The following is a 25,621-nucleotide window of genomic DNA, read 5'->3' as shown; positions in this document are numbered from 1 at the left end:
ACTGTGCACAGCAACAAGAAGATTATAGGATGAGCAATTCTGATGGACTTGGCTCTTTTCAACAATGAGGTGAATCAGGCCAATTCCAATAGACTTGGGATGGATTCAGCGATCTGCATCCAGAAAGAGGAATATAGGGACTGAATAGTGGATCACAACACAGTATTTTCACCTTTTTTTTTTTGGTGGTTGTCTGCTTGCTTGTTTTCTTTCTCATTTTCCCCCTTTTGATGTGATTTTTTGTGCAGAATGATAATATGGAAATCTATTTAGAAAATTACACGTATTTAATCTATATCAGATTATTTGCTGTTTATATATGTTATATATATATATATACACACACACATATATATATATATATATATATATATATACACACACACACACACACATATATATGTGTATATATATATATATATATATATATATATATATATATATATATATGACAGTAAATGGTTGGTTGGAATGAGACTGTAAGTGGCAGAGAGTGGGAAAAATTGAGCCATGAGGAGCCAGTATGGGATCTCCCTTGTCTAGATGGAATTTCCCTAGGTCATCTATTCTGTCTTTTTGTTGCTTATGGGAATTTAGGAAAAGCCAAAAAGCACTAGTTGAGGCTTGATTTTTCTTTCAGGTATTGTCTCAGCAAAGGAAAAGCAGATCCAGAAAGACAGTGTTGTTGCTGACAAGGCACAAGTGCAGGAGCCTGAGGCTCAAAATGTGAAACCAGAGGAAACTTCTAAGCTTCCCTTGGCTGTTGATGAAAAGAAGTTGAAGGAGGAACCTTCAGACTCCATACAGATTCCTCAGGCTTCTGAAGAGCAAGAGGATGAACCACCCACCCCACCAACTAGCCGAGAATGAGAATAGAATATTGAAGATGTCAGTCATACTTGTCAGCTCCATCCAAGAGGGTAGTCAGTCCTCTCAGGATAAGGTTGACTCCTCCACTTTTCCATTGGGAAAATGAGTTTCTCTTTGGAGCTCTTAGTCAGGCTTGTACTGTGTCTGTTTACCTTCTCTCCCTTTCTACTCGTTTCTGGTATCTGGCTAGGTGTTAAGAAAAGGATTTAAAAGCTTAAGAAAAAGGCGATTGAAAAATAGGTTCCTTTGAGCCTAAGAAGGTTGTGTTAATCAGATCTGGATTATTGTTCTCAAGTGGTTCTGATGTAATGATTAAAATAGCCGTTTTCATTCAGAAGATTCATGTGTCTGTTCTGATGGGGGTTTGGTTCAGCATGGGAACAGGAACACAGGCAAAAATATTCCCTGTAGAAATACCATTTTATGTCTTTTATTCGCTTTTCTGCATAAACATTTTGGAGTTGAGTGAAGGTATTTCTCCTTTCCTTGTTGGAAATCATTCCACATGTGGAGACCACAGCACAGAGTAGATATTTGATTTGTAAGCTTGTCCATCAGTGAGGCTTCACTAACTCTATGGATACATTCCCTAGTGGGAGGGGGATCATTATCAAATAATTATTGTTTGACACTAAACTAAACATGTTATAGTAGAGCACTGAACTAGGATTCTTCAGGAAGGCTGGAATTCAGATCTTTTGAAACTAGCTATGTGATTATGGGCAAGTTATTTATTTAATCTGTCTGAACCTCAGTCTCAGTTTCCTACTCTACAAAATGGAGAAAACACAGGTAGTACCTACTTTATAGGATTATTGTGAAATGCAGGTGAGTTATTATATATAAAGCACATTGTAAGATTCAAAAGGGCAATTATTAAGAAAAATGTTATAAGTAATAATGATTGCTTCAAAAGGGCAATTATTAAGAAAAATGTTAAAAAAATGTTATGTGACGACAAAGAACTTCAGTTTCTGATGTGTTTGAATTTATAGGAAAATATATTGAGTTTCAAATCAGATCTGTGTAAAATTTTAGATTTGAGAAAATGTTAGAGACTTTAATATTTAGGATGAATTTTACTTAAAAGCTGGAGGGTGGAGAAGGTTATGATTCCCTGAATTCTCCCAAAGCATGAAGTGAGAGTTTGAGAGATCTTGACTCCGTGCTCTTTGGCCTCTTATTTTAGAGATGATCCAGAGAAGCTGGTAGTAAACTACCACCTGCTGGCCCCCTCTTATTTTGTATATGAGGAGACTGAGCCTCAGAGAAGTGGCTTATCTAGTCACACAGGTAGTAAGTGGCAGAGCCAGTAATTGAACACATGGCCCTATCCTCCAGGTTCAGTGCCCTTTCTGCTATACCACAGGGCCCAGTCCACTGGCTCCTTTGCCCATGATATTTCTACTGAATGATGTTCTTTCATAATTAGCCATGGCATATGTTTTCATCTAAGTTTGGCTTCCCTCCAGCTGGAATGGTCTCCTTATCCCATCTCTACTTGTGAGTGATCTTTCCTGGTCATTAATTGGGGTATATCCCAATTGGAATGACAGTACCAGCCTAAAACAAACACAAATAGGAAGATATATCTGTCACTTCCCTTCTCCTTGCCTGCCCTTGCTACTACATCCCAAAGTCATACTAAAAGGATTTTTCATTATTTGTGCCATTTTTCAACTATATTGAAGAATCAACTACATTTAATTGAATATTCATTGATTAGAAAATGAAGTTTTATGTGGGCAGTTTTCCTGATATACTCCCAAGGCTACCCCTGAAATACACAAGTGGAGAAGTATTTACTGGAGGACCCAGCACACCCCTCCCCCAACCTTCCTGGTGGGGAATATGCCCCCAGTGTTCTGAGAGGAGGAACAAGGTAACTGTCACTACCTGCCAGTGTCCTCACTACAGCAAGTTATGAGCCAGTGAGGCAGACACTAGGCTGTTTTAGGGCTAGGGAAGTGAGACCTTAAAGGTCAGGATTACAAGAAGTCTACTCAAATGGTCTCAGCTTTCTTTAAGAGCTTAGATGACTCAGTCTGGTTGATAACTGGCCTGGTCACCTGATCACACCTGAGCTCCTAGTTCTCCAGTATGATTCTTACTGTTTCAGGATATTTGCCACGAATGGATTACTCTAGTTTGCTGACCTTGTTTTTTGGTACTGATGGGCTGCATCTAATTGGTTCTACATCCTTAGTTTTGAGGTTAGCATTAACATCTGAGGTGGGGTTGATCAGTGTCGGTACTTATTTGTTTCTCTTGGGAGTTGGCATTTGTTCTTGGTGGAAGAAACTCTTATGTTTTAAAAACCAAATGATTTGGTTAAATGATTCTAAAGTTGTTTCAGCCAAGCCAGTGCTAAAATAAAATGCCTTATGACTTTGAGATGGAACTAGTTGAGGTATGTGGGGCTCTATGAAGTCAGAAAGAATCTGGGAAAGAATCTACAAGTAGTTTTCACTTTCAGGCACCAAACCTTGTTTAGTCTGTTTTCAGGGGATGAATACACAGGTCCTAGAAGGTCCTAGGGCTTGGTAAGGTAAGAAAAGTAGAGATTTTTGTGGATGGTCCTGATAAATGTGGGCCCATATTAGTAGCTTTTTTTTTTTTTTTTTTTTTGGTGAGAGCAACAGGTCAAGCTGATCAGTAACCACTAGATGGTGATCCTACACTACTGGAAGTTTCTCATGATGGCATTTCAAGGGTCCTCTAAATCTCTTGAGGTGTCTCTAGTTACTTTTAGGACCTTAACTCTAGAATAGAATCCTATAGTTAGAAAGAACTTGACCTATCATCCAATTGTCTGTTCATTCATTTGTTCAATATGTTTATTCAACAAATGCTTATCTCTTGCTTAGCTTTGTGGGGAATACAAAAATTTTAAAATTTTGGTTCCTGCCCTCTAGTTGCTTATATTGGAAATTGGATAGAATTAGCTAAAATATTAGACTCATGTCAATATTAAAAGGCCCTATCTGGCAAATTGCCTTATGAGTGGCACAGCCTTTGGAAGTTGAAGGTATAAGTGAGATCATTGGAATGATAGAAAATACTTCATGGAAGAGGCGAGATTAAAATTTAGATGGTTCAGATTATAAATGGGATTGAGAGTGGAGAAGACATTGAGTTGGAAAGACTAGAATGAACATGGAGGCAGGAAAGTACAAGGTCTTTTGAGGGTAGGGAATATTTGAATATATGTATCTCTAGAATCTAAATGTCTTGCATCATGTAACTAATGGTTTCTAAAGGTTTGTTGAATTAGAGAATAATTGCTAAAATTCAGTGTTCTTATAGAGAATAATACAGGAAAGTCTTATTTGGGGCCTTTAATTTCAGACTAAAACAGTTTGGAGTTTACTGGAAGACAATCAGGGATTTCTAAAGATTTTTGAATGGTGGGGAGGGAAGGAGTAGTGGGAGTGACATGGAAAATAGTACTTGAGCATTAATCAGGTGGAGGTGTGAAGGATAGATTAGAACAGAGACTGATCTCATTTAGCTGTTAGTGATAGGCGTTTGAAAAATCAAAGCCCATGGTAATAAGAACTTTTGTTAGTATTAGTATGATAGTAGTGGATCTAGGAGTAGAGACATCTATAAGACATATTGATTAGACAATGAATCCAGAGAAACTCTCATGGTGAAATAACAGGGCTAGAGTAGAATAAAGATGGAGGATTTTGAACTGGGTTTATGGAGGGAGATGATCAGAAACAACTCGGAGGAAACAGCTTTGAGGGGTTGATTTCAATTAGACATGTTGAATTTGAGGTGTTAATGGAACAATTAGGTGGAAAAGTCTAGCAGGTAGTTGTAAATTTGGGATTAGAGTTTAGGAGGAGTCAAGTCAGGTCTGAGAATATTGATTTGGGACTAAGATAATAAACAAGTCATTGGATTTGGTAATTAGGAGACTGGTAAAGGAACAGATACAGTTGTGATGAAAATCAGATTTCAAGGAGTTAAAAATAAGTGAGGAGAAGATGGGAGTGGAAAGGTATAAAATTATTCTTCTGAATACATTTGTATCAAAGCAATCAAGAACTTCAAAAGCATAGCATAACATTTCCTGAGTGAACTAGGGCTAGTTTGAGATGCTCATGTTTTTTCCCCTATATCACCTCTATTTTTTTCCCTTTATGCCATTAAGGACTCTAAATGGCCACCACATGCACAGGAAGCTAATTTAGAGTGGTGCTTGCCTCCTACATCTATATTTAAGTTTGGTATTTAACAAAGTTGAGAGCTGAGCAGCCAAGCCCCTCTGATTCAGTACTCTTGAGTTTATAGTAAGCATTCCCATAATTTCTGTAAGTGGAAATAGCAAATAGCAAATACTAAATTGTTAATAGCTTCCCTGAAATTTAGTTTTGACAAAGTATTATAGTTTGACAAAGTATTATAGTTTGTGCTAATAAGCACAGAGCTCTAAAGTGTTTTTTAAGTTAGTTGATTCTTATTCTGGATTTGATATTTAAAGTAAAAAACTTTTCCACAGTCAAACTCAAGTTAGAGACCAGGTAAATATAAACCCTGGGGAAAAGTTACTTGGCCTTTCTTAAAAAGGATACTTGGGGGGCAGCTGGGTGGTGCAGTAGATAGAGCATCAGCCCTGAAGTCATCAGGACCAGAGTTCAAATCTGGTCCCAGACACATGACACTTCCTAGCTGTGTGACCTTGGGCAAGTCACTTAACCCCAACTGCCTCAGCAAAAAAAAGGATACTTGGGTACTTCACTGGATTTTTGATTTTATTGGTGTAGTTACTCCTTCCATCAGTGCAGATTGTATGCTATCCATGCCTTTTCATCTTGTCATTTTGTTTATGTCTTACCGTAAGTATTCCATAGAGGAACACTAATCTGATGATTTCTTCTAGGTTTTTAAATATTTTGTGAATAGCAGTACAACAGTAAAGCTATCCAAAATTCCTTATTCATGACTGGCCCAATCCCTTTTCTATCATTGATGTTATCTTTTATGTCACTCTACTTATAATTGTTGGTGATATATTGAATCCTACTTACATTATATATCTTTATGTGCTTCTTTATGGAATGGGCAATTTTGATTCTTCCAAGAGTGAGATATTGCATGATTTGCAACTATCAGGGGAAGGATATTAGTATTTAAAAGGTGGGCTTTTGCAGTAGACTGCAGCTTTGTATCATTGAAAACACTTTGTAATTTCCTAAATGCAGTCTAGCCTCTTGATCATTTACAGTATTTGGACTAACTCAATGGGCTAAGCTATTTTTCATAATTTGGGCAATAAATATTCTTTAGTTTTACTTTGTTAATTACTAGGTTTATCTCTTTTGATGAGATCATGCCATATAAGGACTAATTGAAGGAAATAGGGATAGTTTGGAGTAGAAAAGATTTAGTGATGGTGGGGAACATGTTTTCTTCAGGTATTTGAAGTGAAAAAGGAATTAGGTTTATTTTGCTTAGGTTAAAAGAAAGAACTTAGAATGATGGGTAGAAGTTGAAGGAAAATTGAGGCTTCCTAGTAGAGCTATCCACAGAAAGTCTTCAAGCAAAGGTTGATTAATCATTTGTTGGGCATGTTGTAGAAGAGATTCATAGTCAGGTGTGGTTTGACCTAGGTGATTTCTGAAAGCTTTTTCGACTAGTCTTGTGCTTGTCAAAGTGATCCTGTAGTGTTTTTGTCCTCATGCAATCACATCAATGTCATTCATAAAGGAGGATCCAGAGGACTTTACTATCAGTGGGGAATCTCTCTTCTATTGATACTTTCTATGATACTGGCAAATGCCTTTGACAAATGTATGTTCTCTTTTTTTATACCTTGCTTGGTATTAGTAGATTATGATTGTATCTATTAAGTTATTTTGTAATATGGGAGACAAGTTGTGAGACAATTCATTGTTTTGAGTCATGCCTTTTTTCAAGCAACAAAGTGTAAACAATGGGATTTCTTGACTTCATTGTATCTCGTTTTTTGATTGTGTATGATTTTGTGGTCTGTTGTTGATCATTTCTGCATTCCCTTCCCCACCATCCCGTGGCCTTTAAATTTTCTCCATAAAAATATACATAAAGCATACTCCTTGAAGATTTTAGATTAATGAGAAAAATCATAGTAGCTGGGAGTTGGCGTATTTTGATCATTTTTTTGGGTAATAGTACCAGTTTTTACAAGTATCTTGTAATCTTTTTTTAAATTATTATTATAGCTTTTTATTTACTATGCATGGGTATGCATGGGTAATTTTACAGCATTGACAATTGCCAAACCCTTTGTTCCAAATTTCCCCTCCTTCCCCTCGATGGCAGGTTGACCAATGCATGTTAAGTATGTTAAAGCATGTATGTCCTAACAATTATTTTGCTGTACAAAAAGAATTGGAGTTTGAAATAGTGTACTATTAGCCTGTGAAGAAAATCAAAAATGCAGGTGGACAAAAATAGAGGGATTGGGAATTCTATGTAATGGTTCATAGTCATCTCCTAGAGTTCTTTCGCTGGGTGTAGCTGGTTCAGTACTGGTTTGGTTCATCTTATTACTGAAGATGGCCACGTCCATCAGAATTGATCATCATATAGTATTGTTGTTGAAGTGTATGATGATCTCCTGGCCCTGCTTGTTTCACTCAGCATCAGTTCGTGTAAGTCTCTCTAGGCCTTTCTGAAATCATCCTTTTTGGCGGTTCTTATCAAACAATAATATTCCATATTATTCATATACCACAATTTATTCACCTATTCTCCAATTGATGGGCATCCACTCAGTTTCCAGTTTCTGGCCACTACAAAGAGGGCTGCCACAAACATTCGTGCACATACAGATCCCTTTCCCTTCTTTATGATCTCTTTGGGATATAAGCCCAGGAGTAACACTGTTGGATCAAAGGATATGCACAGTTTGATAACTTTTTGAGCATAGTTCCAAATTGCTCTCCAGAATGGCTGGATGTATTCACAATTCCACCAACAATGTATTAGTGTTCCTGTTTTCCCACATCCCCTCCAACATTCCGCATTATCTTTCCCTGTCATTCTAGCCAATCTGACAGGTATATATAATGGTATCTCAGAGTTGTCTTAATTTGCATTTCTCTGATTAATAATGACTTGGAGCATCTTTTTCATATGGCTCGAAATAGTTTCAATTTCTTTGTCTGAGAATTGTCTGTTCATATCCTTTGACCATTTATCACTTGGAGAATGGCTTGATTTTTTATAAATTAGAGTCAATTCTCTATATATTTTGGAAATGAGGCCTTTATCAGAACCTTTGACTGTAAAAATGTTTTCCCAGTTTATTGCTTCCCTTCTAATCTTGTCTGTATTGGTTTTGTTTGTATAAAAACTTTTCAATTTGATATAATCAAAATTTTCTATTTTGTGATCAATAATGATCTCTAGTTCTTCTTTGGTCATAAATTCCTTCCTCTTCCACAGGTCTGAAAGGTAAACTATCCTATGCTCTTCCAATGTATTTATAATCTCATTCTTTATGCCTAGGTCATGAACCCATTTTGACCTTATCTTGGGTGTACAGTGTTACGTGTGGGTCAATGCCTAGTTTCTGCCATACTAACTTCCAATTTTCCCAGCAATTTTTTGTCAAATAGTGAGTTCTTATCCCAAAAACTGGGGTCTTTGGGTTTGTCAAAGACTAGATTATTGAAGTTATTGGCTGTTTTGTCCTTTGAACCTAACCTATTCCATTGATCAACTAGTCTATTTCTTAGCCAATACCAAATGATTTTGGTAACTGCTGCTTTATAATATAATTTTAGATCTGGTATAGCTAGGCTACCTTCATTTGATTTTTTTTTTCATTAATTCCCTTGAAATTCTTGACCTTTTGTTTTTCCATGTGAACTTTGTTGTTATTTTTTCTAGGTCATTAAAATAGTTTTTTGGGAGTCTGATTGGTATAGGGCTAAATAAATAGATAAGTTTAGGTAGTATTGTCATCTTTATTATATTTGCTTGCCCTATCCAAGAGCATTTAATATTTTTCCAGTTGGTTAGATCAGACTTAATTTGTGTGGAAAGTGTTTTGTAGTTTTGCTCATAAAGTTTCTGATTTTCCCTTGGCAGATAAATTCCTAAATATTTTATACTATCAGTAGTTACTTTAAATGGAATTTGTCTTTGTAACTCTAACTGTTGTATTTTCTTAGTGATATATAAGAATGCTGATGACTTATGTGGGTTTATTTTGTATCCTGCAACTTTGCTAAAGTTGTGGATTATTTCTAATAACTTTTTAGTAGAATCTCTGGGGTTCTCTAAGTATACCATCATATCATCAGTAAAGAGTGATAATTTGGTTTTCTCATTGCCTAGTCTAATTCCTTTAATCTCTTTCTCAACTCTTATTGCCAAAGTTAGCATTTCTAATACAATATTGAATAGTAACGGTGATAGTGAGCAACCTTGTTTCACTCCTAATCTTATTGGGAATGGTTACAGTTTGTCCCCATTACATATGATGCTTACTGATGGTTTTAAATAGATCCTACTGACTGTTTTAAGGAAAAGTCCATTTATTCTTAGTATCTTGTAATCTTAAGATGTTTTGACAATTTATCCTTAAAAATCTTTAAAATTGTGTCACCTCCTAGAATGAAATTCTTGTAATAATTATTTGACCAGATTCATCTGTACAGTCCTACTTTCTTATAATGTGTAAGTATATATATGTGTGTGTGTGTGTGTGTGTGTGTGTGTGTGTTGTGTGTGTATCATTCCCACACAAAAACTCCACTATGATGTTTCCCCATGATATGGAATTAACCTAGGATTCTCAAAGTACTCAAGGGTACACTTTGGCATATTCTACTTATCTGAGAAAGGTTTAAAGTATTGTTCCAGTAGTAGGTTATAACTGGGCAGGGAATGAGACTGAGTATGACTAAGCTTATTGCCAGAAAGTTAGCTCCCAGGTGAAAATTTTTTTTGGTCATTGTGACCCAGAAAAGAAAGAAAACATACAACAGTATCTTTAGAACAGCATAGCTTCTCTCTGCTTTGGCAGTGATGGTGGCAGAAGGACAGAAGCAGAAGAGAGAGCAGATGGTTCTAAGAATCAGAGTTTTTAGACCATTTACAAATTTCTTTAGCCAATGTTACAATAAATATGAGATCTTTGTCATGTTGATATAATATTGGAGGAGATGATATTTGTGATATAAATGACACCAGAACATATTAAGTATGGGCTAGTCCCACACAGCATTTGCACTGATATCAAACACTGCAGTTCCCCAAAGTATTCTAAAAAATACACTTTTTTTTTTTTTTGCTGGCCCTTACTCATGGGGTAGTAGAATGTTAGAAGTACGACGTGACCATTAAGAGAAACTGATAACTAGAGAGAGGAAGTGATTTATTTTGGTAAAGATGGTATGGATTTGATACTTCTGAGCAAAATTTCCCAAGTTTGAAAGCTTGCATTTCTACTTTTATTTCCTATGCAGACCCTGCATGCTGATTTAGGACTTGAAGTCGTCTTGATGCTGTTCGGCATATTAAAGTTTCTCAGACCATGGCAAGATATAAATGTTTCAGTGAAGAATTACTGATCTATGGACACTGTTCTTTATGCCATTAAGATGAAATGAAAATATCTTATTAAAAGGCAAGTCCTTCATTTAAGAGATTAAGTAAAATATTACTAAAAAATAATTCCAGCTACTTAAATTTAGGGTGCTGAAAAAGTCCAGTCCAACAATATTCCTTGGCTTTGGGCCTGGAATATTTTTGTGTGGTAGTGAATTCTATACAATTTTTTTTATTCATGTTGAGATTCTTCCCAGTATTTGATTGAGATCGGCAAATATGATTGACACTAATCGTATTGGTTTTCCATCTCAAATGTTCTCTTTCTGGAGGATTATTGATATTAAAAAATAGCCTAATATTGCTGCCATATTTTCAATGTGAAACATTAGATCTTCCTCTTCCTTTTCAATCTGTCTCATCTTTTCCATTCCTACTGCTTTCCTCCTAATGAGCATCCTTACCAAATCATGCCTAGGTTTTTCAGTTGCCTTCTCTTTGTTACCATTAAGTCTTAGATGAGATTCAGATGAATCTTTGCCGTCTTCTTTTCAGGGGCAGGATAGTTTCTCCCTACTTTCTTTTCCATAACTCTGGATCTGTTTTTCTGGAGGAAGATAGGAATAAACTGATATATGGAAAGTGAGCTACTGTATTGCTGTGCACTCTTTAAGACTTAGAGGTATTGAAACAAGTGGGGAATCATACTTCCTGGACTTTTGGGGGAAATTGGAGATAAATGAGATGGATAATCTTAACTTGGAGAGGAACAGGAAACAAAGACTTGATTGAGTAGGTTGAGAAGCATCTGAAGAGATCTTTTGTTTATAAGGTGATGGGACCTACTGCAAAAGGATGAAAATGAGTCAATAGTTGAAAATCATTCTGGCCTTGGAGGTATGAAACTGTCAGGTAGAATTCTAGGCATTTTGCTTTCAGCCCAGCAACGCTGAAGAAGACAACTGTAATGCTGATTAGGAGTAGGGAACAATGACCATGGGAAGGTAGATTGCTAGATGCTTGTCAAGAGAGGAGATACCAGGGTGAGCACTAGGGGGTATTATCTTGATCATCTTTCCTTCAGTGAAGCTTGATTCAGGGCAATGCTATGAGGTATATCAACTATACAAATTTCTGGGATGGGGGAAAAGTGATCATTTTTCAGAGAGAAAAGGGCTCTCACCTGGGTGTAAGTTCTATATTCTTTCTAGAGTAAATAGAATTGGTTCTATTTTTGATGCCTTGTGAATTTGAGTACTTATAAGGGTATCTGATAACTGACCATCTTTAGATTCTACTTTAGTGTCCGGAAAGGAACTCTAGAAATTTAGAGGTCCTCAAAGTTTACCTGGATCCTTATTGTCATGTGTTATTATAGTCGTTTTTCAGGTTTATTTGACTCTTTGTGATCCTGTTTGGAGTTTTCTTGGCAAAGATACTGGAATAGTTTGCCATTTCCTTTTCCATTTCACTTTTATAAATGAGAAAACTGAGGCAAACAGGGTTCAGTGGCTAAATTTAGGAAGATGAGTTTTCCTGACTCTGGGTTTTGGCATTCTATCCATTGAGCCTAGTCACAGGAACTTTACTCACAAATCTCTCCAAGGCTTCTTTTTGCCAGATAAGCACAAATACCATTTGATTTCTTTTAATCAAATGGGTTACAAGATGATTCTGTAGAATCAGAATGACTTTTGGGGATCCTGAAGAGTGATCCTCTTGGTGGCTGCCTGGGAATAAGGTTCCCAAAAGCAATAGGATTGTGAGGTGAATTGAAGAAGGGAAATAGCAAGATTTGAGTTTCTTTTGTATTAGGGATTAAAGACCAGCAAGGTAAACAGTGTGACTTCCTTTGGGTTTGGGGAAAAGAGCAAATAATAGAGGTTGGTAGGTTTGAGGGAGCTGCTAGGATAGTGTGTGTATGTGTTTTGGGCTGGGATACTTTGTTTGGTTACTTTACAGCAGTGAAATGTACTTTCTTAGGTCCTGGCTATGGCTATTGTCTTCTTTCTTCTATCTAGATGCACAAATCACCACAAGAAACAAACAACAAAGATCCCCTGCATTCCATGGCCCTGTCCAGGAGCCAGAGCTTGCTGAATTGACTTCCAATATAGCATATTTAGGCTTCTGAGCTGTCTTCAGCCTTTTAGTCTGAGAAGAGAGAAAAGTTGTTAACAGGGTTGCTCTTTACTTAGCCCGACTAGCAACTTACTCTTGAGAACCCACAGCAATTCTGGAACTATTCTGAAAACTAAACAGCATGCTAACTCTTGACAGCCCTAACTAACCCTTGACAAAAGCAGCAAACTTTATTTTTAACCCACCCCTTCCTCCCGAATTCTGTGCTTCTTTTTGCCTTCCTACCTTCAGATTTGCCATGCCCTCGTGAAGCCTAGGTCTCCCCTATTGTTAGAGAAAAGCAGATGATATGGAGAAGGCCAGAAGTGTTGGTGGTAGAGGATTTCCATACACCATAGCACCTGGGAGAGGGAAGCATATGTAGGCCCCTTTATCTGGTGTATGACCACTCTTTATTCTTCTACCTGGTCCTGCAGGTTGGGAAGTCTTTTCTGGTCATTGTGCCAATTTTGCTGCAGACTCCAATTTCTTCCTAGGAAGATGGCTCAGTTGGACCGAAGGGAGGAAGAGCAACTATCTGAAGGCCACAAGGGACCTGGAAGAATGGAACAGGATCAGGTCCTTCCTCTCCTCTCAGAGAGGAGAGAGCCAGAGAGCAGCACCAAGAGGAGGATCAGCCACTTGCAAGTTGAGGGTGCAGGTACACTTACTGTCTTCCTGGGGATGCTGAGCAGAAATCAGTCCTTTAAAAGCTAGCCATGCCCACGGTGGGTGAGAAGGGCGGGACTCAGGCAGTCTCCATTCAGTGAAGTTTTCTTTTATTCTAGCTCTAATCTAAGTGTGTTATTACAAAGCATGCCTGAGTATTTAACTTGAAGATAATTTGCATCTCATTATGCATGTTTTAGCATTTAAACTTAATTGTAAGAGCCAAATAAATTACATTCCGTAGCCTATACTCTTTCTCTTATGAATCTGACTTATACCCATTCTGTTACTACATTGGGTCAGAGTCCAGTCAGCCCTGGAAAAGATGCTGCATTCATCTACGCTCTATTGTTCTCTTGTAATGGTTCTTGGGATCAGCCTGGCTGAGATGGGATGAGATTTCTGGTGTCTCTCAGGAATGACTGAGAGAGTATTTACTGTGTGCCAAGTGAGGACCAGGGGTACACAAAGTTCCAAGGTTTAAGGAACACACGGAGATTGTCCAATGACAACAGCCAGATTTTAAAGGGCCTTCAGTCTATAGCCTTTGAGGATACTGACACGTGAAACATCTGGCAGTAGGCAACTATACTAGTTGATTCCTTGATAAAACCCTTTTAGATTTTATGAAATTTAATGTAAAAGTTTAGTGAAATTCCCTAATCTCTGCTTCTTTTCCCTTGTGGAAAATAATCACGCTTTATGACTTTGGAATCCTTACAAAGTGTTAAGTCATTAGAATTGATAGAGACAATAATTATCTAATTTAGCGTAGTTCAATATGATTGATCTGATCCTACAAGGAGATGTTATGGGCCAGAACTTGAAACAAGGTACTAAGTGGAATTGAGGAGACAATGTTTAAATCTAGTTTAGAATTGATTTAATCCTACAACAAATAATGGTTTCCCATTGATATAATGATTGGTGTGTACTCATTGTACAGCATATAAGCAAGAAGCTCTCAGGGCCAGGGACAGAAGCCCACTCTTGGAGGCGGAGACAGATTCATTCCATATTCTACCTTTGTGCTGGCTGGAGACATTTGGAGGGAGCTAGGGGCTGAAGCTCAAGACTTTGAAGGACCCAATAAAGGACTGGATTTTAATTCCTGACTGCATTTGAAGTGATTATTACTTGGAATTGAAACTAAGGCTGCCTCCAGAAAACGTCCCCAAGAAACCTGCTCCCAGAGAACCATCATATATTATAAAAAAGAAAAGAACACCACATATGACTTTATTTTTTCCATTGCCATATTGGGCTTATTTGGTTTTGAAAAGTTGGATTTCCTCAAGAGATGGTGAAGTCTTCCTCGTAAATCTTGCAGTTAGAAGTTGGATGAACACTAGTCAGGGATGTTCTAATAGGGATCCCCTTCATGTATGGGTAGAACTAGATGATCACTGAGAGCCCTTCCAATTCTCAAAAAGAGCCCTCCAAATTCTCACAATTCTGTAATTGTTAGTCTTAGTTGTCCTGCTGCTCTGGACTTTTTCTTGAGAGGAACTCTTCTTGGATCCATCTCAAAGGAGAGGCATTTGTTAGTGACATTGAGGGAATATCATGTGGCTCCTCAGAAGGCAAGACTTAATTTTTTTTTTTTTTTAGCAGTTTTTAATAACTTGAAGTTTAATGATCAGATGTTGTAGTGTGAGATTGTTCCCTGGAGTTTTAGTGACTCGAGTGTTTATTCACAAAGGACATGTCCTTCTTATTTTAGTTTCTTTATTCTAAGGAATGGGGGAAAAGAGGATGTATTTATTGTGCTCCATCCATCTACTTTAATTTGGAGAGTCTTTGATGTTGTCAGATCCTTGGGATACATGCTAAAGCTTCTCTAAGGATTAAAAATCCCTCTCATTTTCTTAAAGGAGCTACTATCTAGTACAAGTATGGCGCATCCTCAAAATGCTTTGCTTTAATAGAGAGGAAGAAATGATCATCTTAAATAATGAAGATTCCTAGCAATAATAGTATCCACTTAATTCTGCTGATGTTTTCAGTCCCCTTGATGCAGAAGGATTGACTAAAGGCAATTCTGGGAGTCAGTGACTGGGTTAATGAGCAGGAAAAGCCAGTTGTAGAGGGTTTCTGCAGGTTGGGGCCCCTGGGTGTGGCCTTTTCACAGGTGCTATGGTCTGAACAGGTGCCTTGAGGGGAGGGAGCAACATTTGTGCAGTTCAGAAGGGGCATGGTCCCTCCTCTTTCTCCTCCTCCTCCTCCCCTCTGGGCGGAAACTTGTTTACCCAGTCAGGTAGAAATCATTACCATTCAAATAATGTCATGGCCAATCATATTCTGGGTTCCTTGTACCCTATTCAAATGAATGGCGGTTACAGCTGTCTTGCCTTTCCCCGAGGCCTTGCAGTGTGTGTGTATCCTGGGGGATGGCGGGGAGGAGGAGGGGGTGGGCACTGATTTAACGGCTGCTTAGGTTACTGGAGAGCAACACAGAGGACTCCAATTACAGACTCCTTAGGAGAAGGAACAGCTATGGAGCCAGACAACATCCACCGAGTCTCCCTCCTTAGTAGAGATGCCCACTGGGACTCCTCTTTCTACCTCACAAGCTTTGGTGAGTGCTTTCCTCAGACTCCCAGAAAAGATCCTGAGTCCATGTCACCATCGGGCGGGCCCATACCCCATGAAAGTGAACCTTTTTCCATTTCCGATTCCCAAGCCTTGAGACAGATGACTTGCTCCCAGTTTCATTAGTTTCCCCTCTACTTAACCCTCTCTCAGTGATTCCTGAGCTGCTTCCTGTGGAAAGGAGCTCAGAATTGTACACACCAAGGCATTTCTGAACTGATGAGAATCAACTGCTGTCCTGCTATTAGCACCAAGTCTGGTTAATTCCAGCTCACTAGGCTGGAATAATTGCACAGTGTTCAGTCTTTCAGAGTTCAGATTTGCTATACAGAATGTTCTTTATTAACTGTCAGTTCATGGGAAATTTAGGGTTAAAAGAGATGAAAAAAGATAAGGTTTCCTGCCCCACTTGGGGGATTTCCTGACTTTGCCTAGATTTGAGGGAATAGGTGGCCAGGGAGGCAGAATCAGCTGACTATTTTGGAAGCCATAGCTCACAATGTGGTGCAGGAGAGGGGCTTTGTTTCTGGCCAGCTGGTTTGGGGACCATCTCAGGTAGGGGAAGGAGCTAGTTGAGGCCAATAAAAAATGTCTGTCTCTGAAGACAGTTTGAGATTATTAGTAAAGTGCTGAGGGGCCTTTCCACTTTTGCCCATAGGGTAAAAAAAAAAAAAAAATTAAAACTAAAAAAAACAAAACAGAACAATTAGGACACCAGTCATTTGAAAAAACTCTATGGAAGCTAGCATTAGAGCTTAATTTCAAGAGGGCAGTTGGACATTTGTGGGGTGTGGGGATAATTTGCCCCCTTTCCAGTATATCCAGTGGGGACAAAGGAAAGAAATAACAGATATAGGCAGAGTTTCAGAATTGGAAAGCAATCTCAGTGATCAGTACTAGAGAAGGAAACTGCTCTCCCATGTACTCATCAAGAAGTTTTCATGCCTTTTCTTGGAAACTTCCAATCAGGGAAGTGTGGTAACTCCTTGCCTCTTGAGGCAGCCCATCCCATTTATAAATAGTTCTTTCTTACTGTTAATAAGTTTTTCCTTACATTAAATAAATTTTGTTTTGTAGCTCGAGTCATTACTCCCAGTTGTGTTCTTGGTGACCAAGTAGAACAAGTTTAATCCCCCTTCAAATTCTTAAAGTTAGTTCACATGCTCCTCCTTCATCTACTCCAGGCTAAACTTGCTCTTTTTCTTCAATAAGACCTCATGTAGAACTTGAGGCCTTTTACAATTCCTAAACAGAGGACTAAGCCCTTGGAATTGGTGAATGGCTTGATTTCCTGGAATTTACTAGCCTGCTTTGTGAGCAACATTTAGCCTTTTTAAACAATAATAGATTCAGGAGATGGAGGACTTTGAGTCCTCAGCATTTAATTCCAGCCCTGATAATCACTGTAGAGAGCCAGTTTTTGCTACTTATGAATAATAGTGACTTTGTCAGAAACACCAGAGCAAAATAATATTGATGGTTGCTGAAAAGGGGGTGGAGCTTTATTTTTGATAATCTTAAGTTTGAAATACCTTGAAAAGTGGACTTGGACATCATTTAACATGGAGATACTGTTTACTGTCAGTGGCTTGTCCTGAAGCAGAGAATTTGGAAATAATAATCTATTTGGAAGATGGTTGAAAGGACCATGTACTGGATCTTCCTTCTGGGTCTGGGGAATTGGTGTTCTCTGAGATTGAACAGTTGCCCTAGTTAAGTGTAGAACAGTAGTTCAAAACTATTTTCATAATACTACGAAGATAATTTAGTACTTCACATGGTAAATATAAATAAAAACTATGGGCTCTTTAATAGTTTTTAATAGTGTAAAGGGATTTTGAGACTAACACATGGTTTGAGAACCATTGGGATAAGGCAAAAACTGATTATTAGAGGGTAGACAAAGATGGCATATTGCCTGGAACATTCTAGGTGCCTAATAAATATATATTGACTGAATGGGTTGACCATGAGATTGGCTTTCCCTAGAAGTTATGATTGTGATTGTCCTAGTGGATAGAGCAGAGCTTTAGGGTTATTCCTCATGGAGTTAGAAACTCTACTACCCTTTATGATAACCCAGCTCTCAGGGTTTTTAAGAAAGCCAGTATCCTGAGCAGATGTATACTGATGGTCCTAATATGTAAGAGACTCTGCAATCTCTGCTCTTACTACCCTGTTTCAACTTAGATGGCTCTGGACTTCTTTGGCACAACCATTGTTGACACCTTTTCTGCCAGTTATAGAAATTGGGGGCACTGAGAAGCTTAGTCTCAGTTTGTGTCAAAGGTAAACCTTGAGGTCAGATTTTTTTGATTCTGTGGCTCCCTATCTATTTGTCACTCCTTATTGCATTCCATCAAGTACATATAAGCACTTAATGAGTTCTTTTTGATGATGGTTTTTAGTGGGCCTAGATTAACTCACAGTATAATGAGTGGTAGACTTTGTTCCAGAGAAATGTCAAAATTTTAGAGCAAAAATAAATAATAAAAACAGAATATTGAAATAACTGTCATATGATTTTAGTTTTCTTTGAAAAATAATGGAAAAATAATCATTTAAAAAATGAAGTCCTTTCTAATTAATCACAGTGTCATCATTAAACATTTAACAGGTCAAAATCATTATAACATATAAACATAGAGAGAGGTTTTAAAATATAAAATTGCTTTTTGCATAACTTGTAAAATGTTCCTAATTGACAATTGTAGAGCAAAAACTAGAGAACTCTGTAAATTTTTCTATTAGATTGTAAGCTTCTTGAAGGCAGGTAATTATAGTATTATTATTCCTGCTTTAGCCTCTTTTATTACATGGCTTTTATTAGAGGAGGAGTTCAAATAATGAATTCTTATTAAAAAAATAAATCTTTACACTTCATAATTTGGTAAAAAATTGTTGAGAAAACTAGAAATCAGTATGGCAGAAACTGAGCATAAACCAATATCTTACATTATTTACCAAGAAAAGATTAAAATGGATACATGACTCAGATATATAGAGATAGTTTAAAAAATTGGAAGAACATGGAACATATTGCCTATTAAATTTATGGATAGATGAACAAGTTATGAGATAGCAAAGTTAGGTAGAAAAGGGGATAATTTAGATTGTATCAAATTAAAAAGGTTTGTACAAATAAAACAAATGTAGTCAAAATCAGGAGAATAGAAAATTGGGGAAAAACTTTTTTAGACAGTTTCTCAGTTAAAGGTTTCATATTTCAACTATATAAATAACTTTGTCAAATTTATGAGAATACGAGTCATTTTCCAATAGATAAAGAATATGAACAATTTCCCAATGAAGAAATCAAAACAATTTATAGTTATATTACCCTAGGTCAATATTGATTGAAGAGATGCAAATTAAAATAATTTTGAGATATCATTTTATACCTACTAGATTGCTTAAAATGATTTCAAGGGGAAGGAGACAATTATTGGAGAAAATAGGGAAAAATTGGGACACTAATTCATTGTTGCTGGAGTTGTGAACTGATGTAGCCATTTTATTTATTTACGCAGGCATGGGTTCTGTCAATAATGATGTAGCCATTTTAAAGAGTGGTCTGCAATTATGTCCAAAGAGTTATTAATCAGCTTCTACTCTTTGGCCCAGCAAGACCACTGCTAGGTCTGTTTTCAAAGATGATTAGGGAAAAATATTCTTTATGTTCTAGAATATTGGTGGCAGTTCTCTTTGTGGTGGCAAAGAATTGGAAATTGCAAGAATGCCCATCAATTGGGGAATTTGCTGAACAAGTTGTAGTGTATGGATTATTATGGAATGCTATTATGCTATAAGAAATAATAAACTCAGTGATTTTAGAAAAACATGGAACTCAAATCTGACCCCATATACTTAACACACTTCCTAGCTTTATGACCCTAGGCAAGTCACTTAACCCCAATTGCCTCACCAAAAAGAAAAACTTGGAAAATTTGCATGAAATAATAAACAGAATCAGAAAAATATCATATATAGCAACAGCAGTATTTTTTGTTTTTGTTTTTTGTTTTTGGCTGAGGCAGTTGGGATCAAATGACTTGCCCAGGGTCATACAGCAGGAAGTGTTAAGTGTCTGAGGTCAGATTTGAACTTAGGTCCTTCTTACTTCAGGCCTGGTGTTCTATCCACTGCACCATGTAGCTGCCCCTAGAAATATTGTTTTAAGAATGATTTGGGGCATATAAATCATTTTGACTATTATAAATACCCAAATTAACTATAAAGGACACATGAAAAAAAGACACTATTTACATCCAGGAAAGAATTGATAGACTTATTTATAGAATAATTTTACATGTAAGTGCTTATTTGTCTCTAATGCTAGCCATTTCTATAGTGGGGAGTGGGAGGGAAGAAAAAAAATAAATTTACATAATTTGGTTATATATTTAAAAGAAAAAATAAATTGTATATAATGGATTTGCAATTTCATGTGCAATCTTTTTTTATTATACTATGGAAATGCTTATTTTATTCAATAAATAAAAAAAAATTAGAGTAGGCATTCAAATCTAGGTCTTTTCAGATTTCAGTCCTAGGATATGCCTCTTACTTAATATGTTATCAATCCTTAGTGACAATAATGGACTTATTTTTTTTTTTTTTTGACTTGTAATAATATTCCTGGAAAGATCTTCATTCCATAGGTAAGACTAATCTGGACTTTGAGATGTGTAGCTTTGGACTAACTTAGTTGCATCGAGAAATTAATGATAGAATTTATTCATCAAAAAATCCAGTAAATCAGCAAGCCTTTTAGCTCCTAAATAAAGCAGTATTGAACCTTTTAAGAGAAATGAAACCACTACATACTTTTCATAAAAGGCAGCTTTAAAATGCTAGTTTAAAAATTTCAACATTTATCTTCTGAAAACATACCATAGCAATTAAATCGGATGTTGTCAATTTTTGAAAAGCCAGTGGGGTTCAGCTTTTCCATTTTTTTCTAGCAACTTTTCTTAAAAAAAAAAAAAAAGTTAGGATAGTAGCTGTGTTTCTCATTATCCAGAGTCAAAGGTGTCAAACGTGGCTTAGGGATTACATGTAGCCTACAAACAACACTCTTGAATATGGCTTGAATCAGATTAAAATGCAGTTATCTATTTAGCGTATAAATATATTAATGAAAAATATAAATATATGTGGTTTTCTAAATCAATATAATATGCAATCTGCAGAGGTCCTTATATTTGGTGTAGTAGGCCTCATTTTTATTTTTTATAAATATTATTAGGTACTAATTAATTTATGACTTAAATGATTCCCCTCTCTTTGTAAATTTAAATGTGTTCAAGTTAGGGGCTGGGTTTATGTTGCTAATGTTTTGGGAAGATTTTCTTATACTAGACAAGACCATGAGGACTAAGGAGATCCAGTTGATGACTTCTGAAAATAAGTTACTTTTCTTCCTAAACTCATGAGACTTTTTGGGGCAGAATTTTTCTCAGTAAGCTTATGATCTTGGAAGGAAGGTATGTGTGGGAATATTTTATAGATAGATCCTAGATATCTCAGATGACTCTTACTGTTATTTTTTGATTGCATCTATTTTTTCCTGACAAAATCTTTCCCTAGAATCTTGGTAAGTTGTAATATTTGGAGTTAAATGAATGGTTTCAACAAAGTCCTGGATCAACATGAAGCCGTTGGGGTTAGGAAGCAGAGAGAAATACCATGGTAGTATACTGGTCTTGTTGGGCATTTAGCATGGAACTTTCCTTGGACAATTAGACATTTACCTGGTGGGTCTGCCAGGTAACTATTCCTCTTCAGTAGGGACAATGTGAGGGAAAAGGGAGCAACCGTTGCCACCTCTGGAAATGCTGTTTGAGGCCCTGGCATAATGAAGCTTTATCTCATCTGTTTTGGTGAAGGAGCCTATATGAGACTGTGGAAGGGCCTAGCTGAGGCATCCTTACATCGTTGGTGTCTGTGACTACTTGTCAGGCATCAGTAACTGACTAAGGGACAGGATAGGAAAATAGTCAACAAGCATGTTGTAAGTGTAGAACACAACCTCATAGCTCCTCTACAGCAGAAGAGAATTCGTTTCTTTCTCTTCTCTTTTTCTCGACCCCCTGACTTACTGTTTTCCACCCAGTTAATCTAAGTCTATCCTTGAATGGCGAGGATGAAATTTATCATAGATGTTCCCCATTCTCATAGCTCAGAATAGTAGTACTAGCAAGCATTGTACCTTGGTACAATAGTGTACGAAAAACAATGTGTTTTTGCTCTGTCCAGGTTCAGTGAATGAAGGGTCATGACTGTGGGAAATAATAATTGCCTATAACTTCAGATAAAAATACCACGGATTTTTGTGATACCTTTCATCCAAAAAGCTTAAAGTACCTCCTAGTATTATCTGACTAATCTCCTGGGGTTAAGTTACCAGTATTATTATCTCTATTATATACCGGTAGAAATTGAGGGTCAGAGAGGAGTAGATTGGACCATTAGGTGAGTGAGTAGTAGAGTCCTTGGGATTTCTCCTTGCCATTTTTCCTAGGGCTAGTACTGAGAACGGGGACATTTTGGATCATACTGGTCCTGGAATGTCATGAGCAGCAGAGTCCCAGGGAAATTAGATTGATTTGAGAGCTGAATATAAGGTTTACTACATTCAGAATATGCTAGGACTGAAGTTTGAAAACATAGATTCATCCATTTGTTCACTCAACATTTATCAGTTATCAACTATACAGGATTGTACTTTGTTCCTGTAATGGGGGGCATGTCTAACATGGAGGGGTCAAGAAACCATCACAGTCTTTGGCTTTAACTCCGAGGGGTTCCAGGCTCATTGAGTTTAGCAGTTGCAAAAAAACCTTATTTTTGGCTGTGACTTTTACACTCACATCCTTCAATGGAAGATGATACTGTCTTCATTATATAATAATAGAGTATCTATAATCTGAACATTTCTCAGGGGCATGTAGAAAGGACAGGCTGGAACCCAACTCATGGAATCAAGGTGCAAAAAGGGCTTGATTTCCATAGCTAGTTGATGTGACCTTTTGCAACACTGCTTCCTTATATTACTTTTGCTGTAGTTATCTGATCAAGTTTTTTCTTTGATTTTTTCTTATTACTGCTATCCCTTGGTGTAGAAATCTGCAGTGGGAACTGCTTAGAAGGTCTTATTTGGGTCATGGTTTCTTGGATGCTTTGTTCTTTAGAACTATTTCATAAAAACAAATCACATCTATGACAAGCCATTAGATTTTTGGTTTATACATGGGATAAAATGAATTGCTTGTGTTTTTTCCTTAGGTCAGTTGAAACTGTCAATAGATAAACAAGACCGGGTTTTGCTTCTTTATAGTAAGTATGTTTTTGCACATCTCATTCAGTAAGGGCTAGACACAGATCATTTCAATTGCATTCAAACTGATTTCAATTATCCTTTTCTTTGTAAAATATTCTGTTGGTTTTTAAGAAATGTGGCTTTTACGTGAGACCTTTTGTAAGGCAGTTTCTCTGCTTCTGTCTCATGTATGTATTGAGTTCATATCCCAGGCCATTTTGCCCAACCAGATCAGCTTTACACCCCAGGAAGCAGTGTTCTCTGCCTGCAATATTCTGTAATTCCCTAAGCAAGCATACAGTGGGGGAAGGGTCTCTCCTTGCCCTCTCACTTCTCTGGATTTCGTGACAGTCTGTTTATGTGTGTCTTTAAGGACGAGGGGAAGTGTTTTTTTCAGTTATGGACTCTACTCTGTTCAAACAGTTTTTTTGTTTTTTTTTTTAAGTTAGTTGACCTCAAGACTATTTTTACTTTATTTGTATTGGAATTTTTTTCTTTGGTTCCACCTATGTTTTCACCTGTGTTTCTCTCCTTCATGGTCATGCCTTCTCCTTTGTTTTACTTTATAAGACCTTAAGCTAGGAGCATAAGGCCTAGTCTGCAATAAAGTCATGCAGATTTTTTAGCTTCTTTCCTCCTGCCCTGCCCCCACCCCCTCCCCCTGCAAGGGTCATGCAGCTAGGAAGCATTAAGTGTCTTAGACCAGATTTGAACTCAGGTCCTCCTGACTTCAGGACTGGTGCTTTATCCACTGAGCCACCTAGCTGTCTGTTGTCTTTAGCTTTTAGTTGAAATCAAAGAGAATGAAAAAGAAGAGCAAAATAGATTCTGATTACTTGAGATTTACTATCTGATTTCTTTTAGGCTATAGCTACAAAAGCTAATGCTTGCTTCCATGACTGCCTCTGCCTCTGCTTATACTCTGCTTAATATGTGATTGCTGGATGATGTTAGCCTTGTCTGCTTAGTTAGTTTTTGCTTCTTCATTTCATTATGATTTGGTATGGGTAGTCCCAGGGAAGGGAAAGGAGGGCTGTGACAGATTTGAGGAAGGGATAATATCATGAAAGAAAGGAAGGAATCTTTTGAGACAAAGGGGCACATGCATTTTCCACGATTAATCCTTCTATCAACTATATACTTTTTTTTAGTCATAGAAGCCAAAGATCTCATGATCAAAGACTCTCGACCTTGTGATGCTTATGTGAAGGTATGTAATGGTGGGATAGGGTGGGAAGTGCCCCTAAGGCACTTAAAAATGTAATTATTTCTGCTATAGATATTAGAGTTTAGTCAACACAAATATTTATTGATTTCCTATTGTATATTGTACCTTGTGATAGGAAATCTCCATTTTCTCCATCTTCAATGGTTGCCATTCCATTATGTCAAGAGACATAGCTCCCATTTATATGGTGCTTTATATAGTATATAGTTAGAGAATAGTTTTACATTAATGGATTATTAATGAATAATAGGTATAATATGGATATTTGAAATTTACATTTAGTTCCACTTATCTTTAGCAGTTTCAGTTATAATCCTACCAAATATTTAACTAAAAGTAACAGTTCAAACTAGCTAAAATTTAGGCAGTAGGAGAGAAGAGAATTCTAAGACCTGTTTAATGAATCTTTAGATTAGTGGTTTTCAAACTGAAAACATGGCCCTGACCCAAAAGTATATGTGATCAGCCAGTTGGAAGGTGGGAAGATCCATTGTACATTCCACCTTTCCTGTGACAATCACCTGGAGAGTTTGTCTCCCAATATAATCACACCCACCCTTGTCCTCTAACAATCCTAAATTCAGCCCCCTCCCTTTACTATGAGAACTTCCAGCTTCTTCCCTTTTGAACTGAGCTTCAACCTCTCTAGGTATATATGACTCAAGTGATAGCTGAGTACTCACAGCAGCAGCTGTATAGATACCATTGGAAAAGTTATCTTCTACTCCAGGAAAACTACCTTTTGTCCCCCAGATCATCATCTCATGCTTGTGGCAAGTGCCTCTTCATTGGTAGGCTCTGTGATCATAGTAGTGATCAGTGAGTTTTTTTTTTTTTTTTTTTTTGAGTGGGACAGAATGAGTTGCACAAAATGAACAAGTATGAGTAGATTATTTCTTTACATTATCTTTCCCTTTGAGCTCAATCCTATTCAGAATTTCTCTGTTTTCAAGGATATCACCATCCTTATAGTCACTCAGGTTTACAATTTCAGTATTAACACTGATTTTTTGTTGTTGTTGAGGCAATTGGGGTTAAGTGACTTGCCCAGGGTGGTCACACAGTCATTAAGTGTTAAGTGTCTGAGGCCAGATCTGAACTCAGGTCCTCCTGACTTCAGGCTGGTGCTCTATCCACTGCGCCACTTAGCTGCCCTTACCATTGATTCTTTACTCTCTCTCCCCTTGCATTTCCAGTCAGTTGCCAACTCTTGTTATTTATCTCTTTATATTTCTTGCATCTGTCCTTTTAAATTTACATAACCACCA

General features: G+C 37.1%; 1 protein-coding gene across 8 annotated transcripts in view; it reads left to right on the top strand.

Annotated features, from left to right (window-relative positions):
* Window positions 1–2,555: 2,555 nt before the first annotated feature.
* The window catches only part of RGS3 (regulator of G protein signaling 3), a 178,109-nt gene continuing 155,043 nt past the window's right edge, over window positions 2,556–25,621 (top strand). Inside the window, exons 1-6 of one of the 8 annotated variants that reach the window (XM_031954640.1) lie at window positions 2,556–3,083; window positions 10,341–10,501; window positions 12,981–13,204; window positions 15,686–15,790; window positions 23,092–23,142; window positions 24,277–24,335. In XM_031954640.1, coding sequence (XP_031810500.1) covers window positions 13,045–13,204; window positions 15,686–15,790; window positions 23,092–23,142; window positions 24,277–24,335 — 375 coding nt within the window. In that variant the 5' untranslated portion in view covers window positions 2,556–3,083; window positions 10,341–10,501; window positions 12,981–13,044. The other 7 variants (XM_031954643.1, XR_004232309.1, XM_031954647.1 and 4 more) reach the window with 7 other exon arrangements.

Source organism: Sarcophilus harrisii, chromosome 2, assembly GCF_902635505.1.
Source record: "Sarcophilus harrisii chromosome 2, mSarHar1.11, whole genome shotgun sequence".
NCBI lineage: Eukaryota > Metazoa > Chordata > Mammalia > Dasyuromorphia > Dasyuridae > Sarcophilus > Sarcophilus harrisii.
Note: the sequence above shows the minus strand (reverse complement) of the source record. Positions and strands in the feature narration are given on the sequence as shown.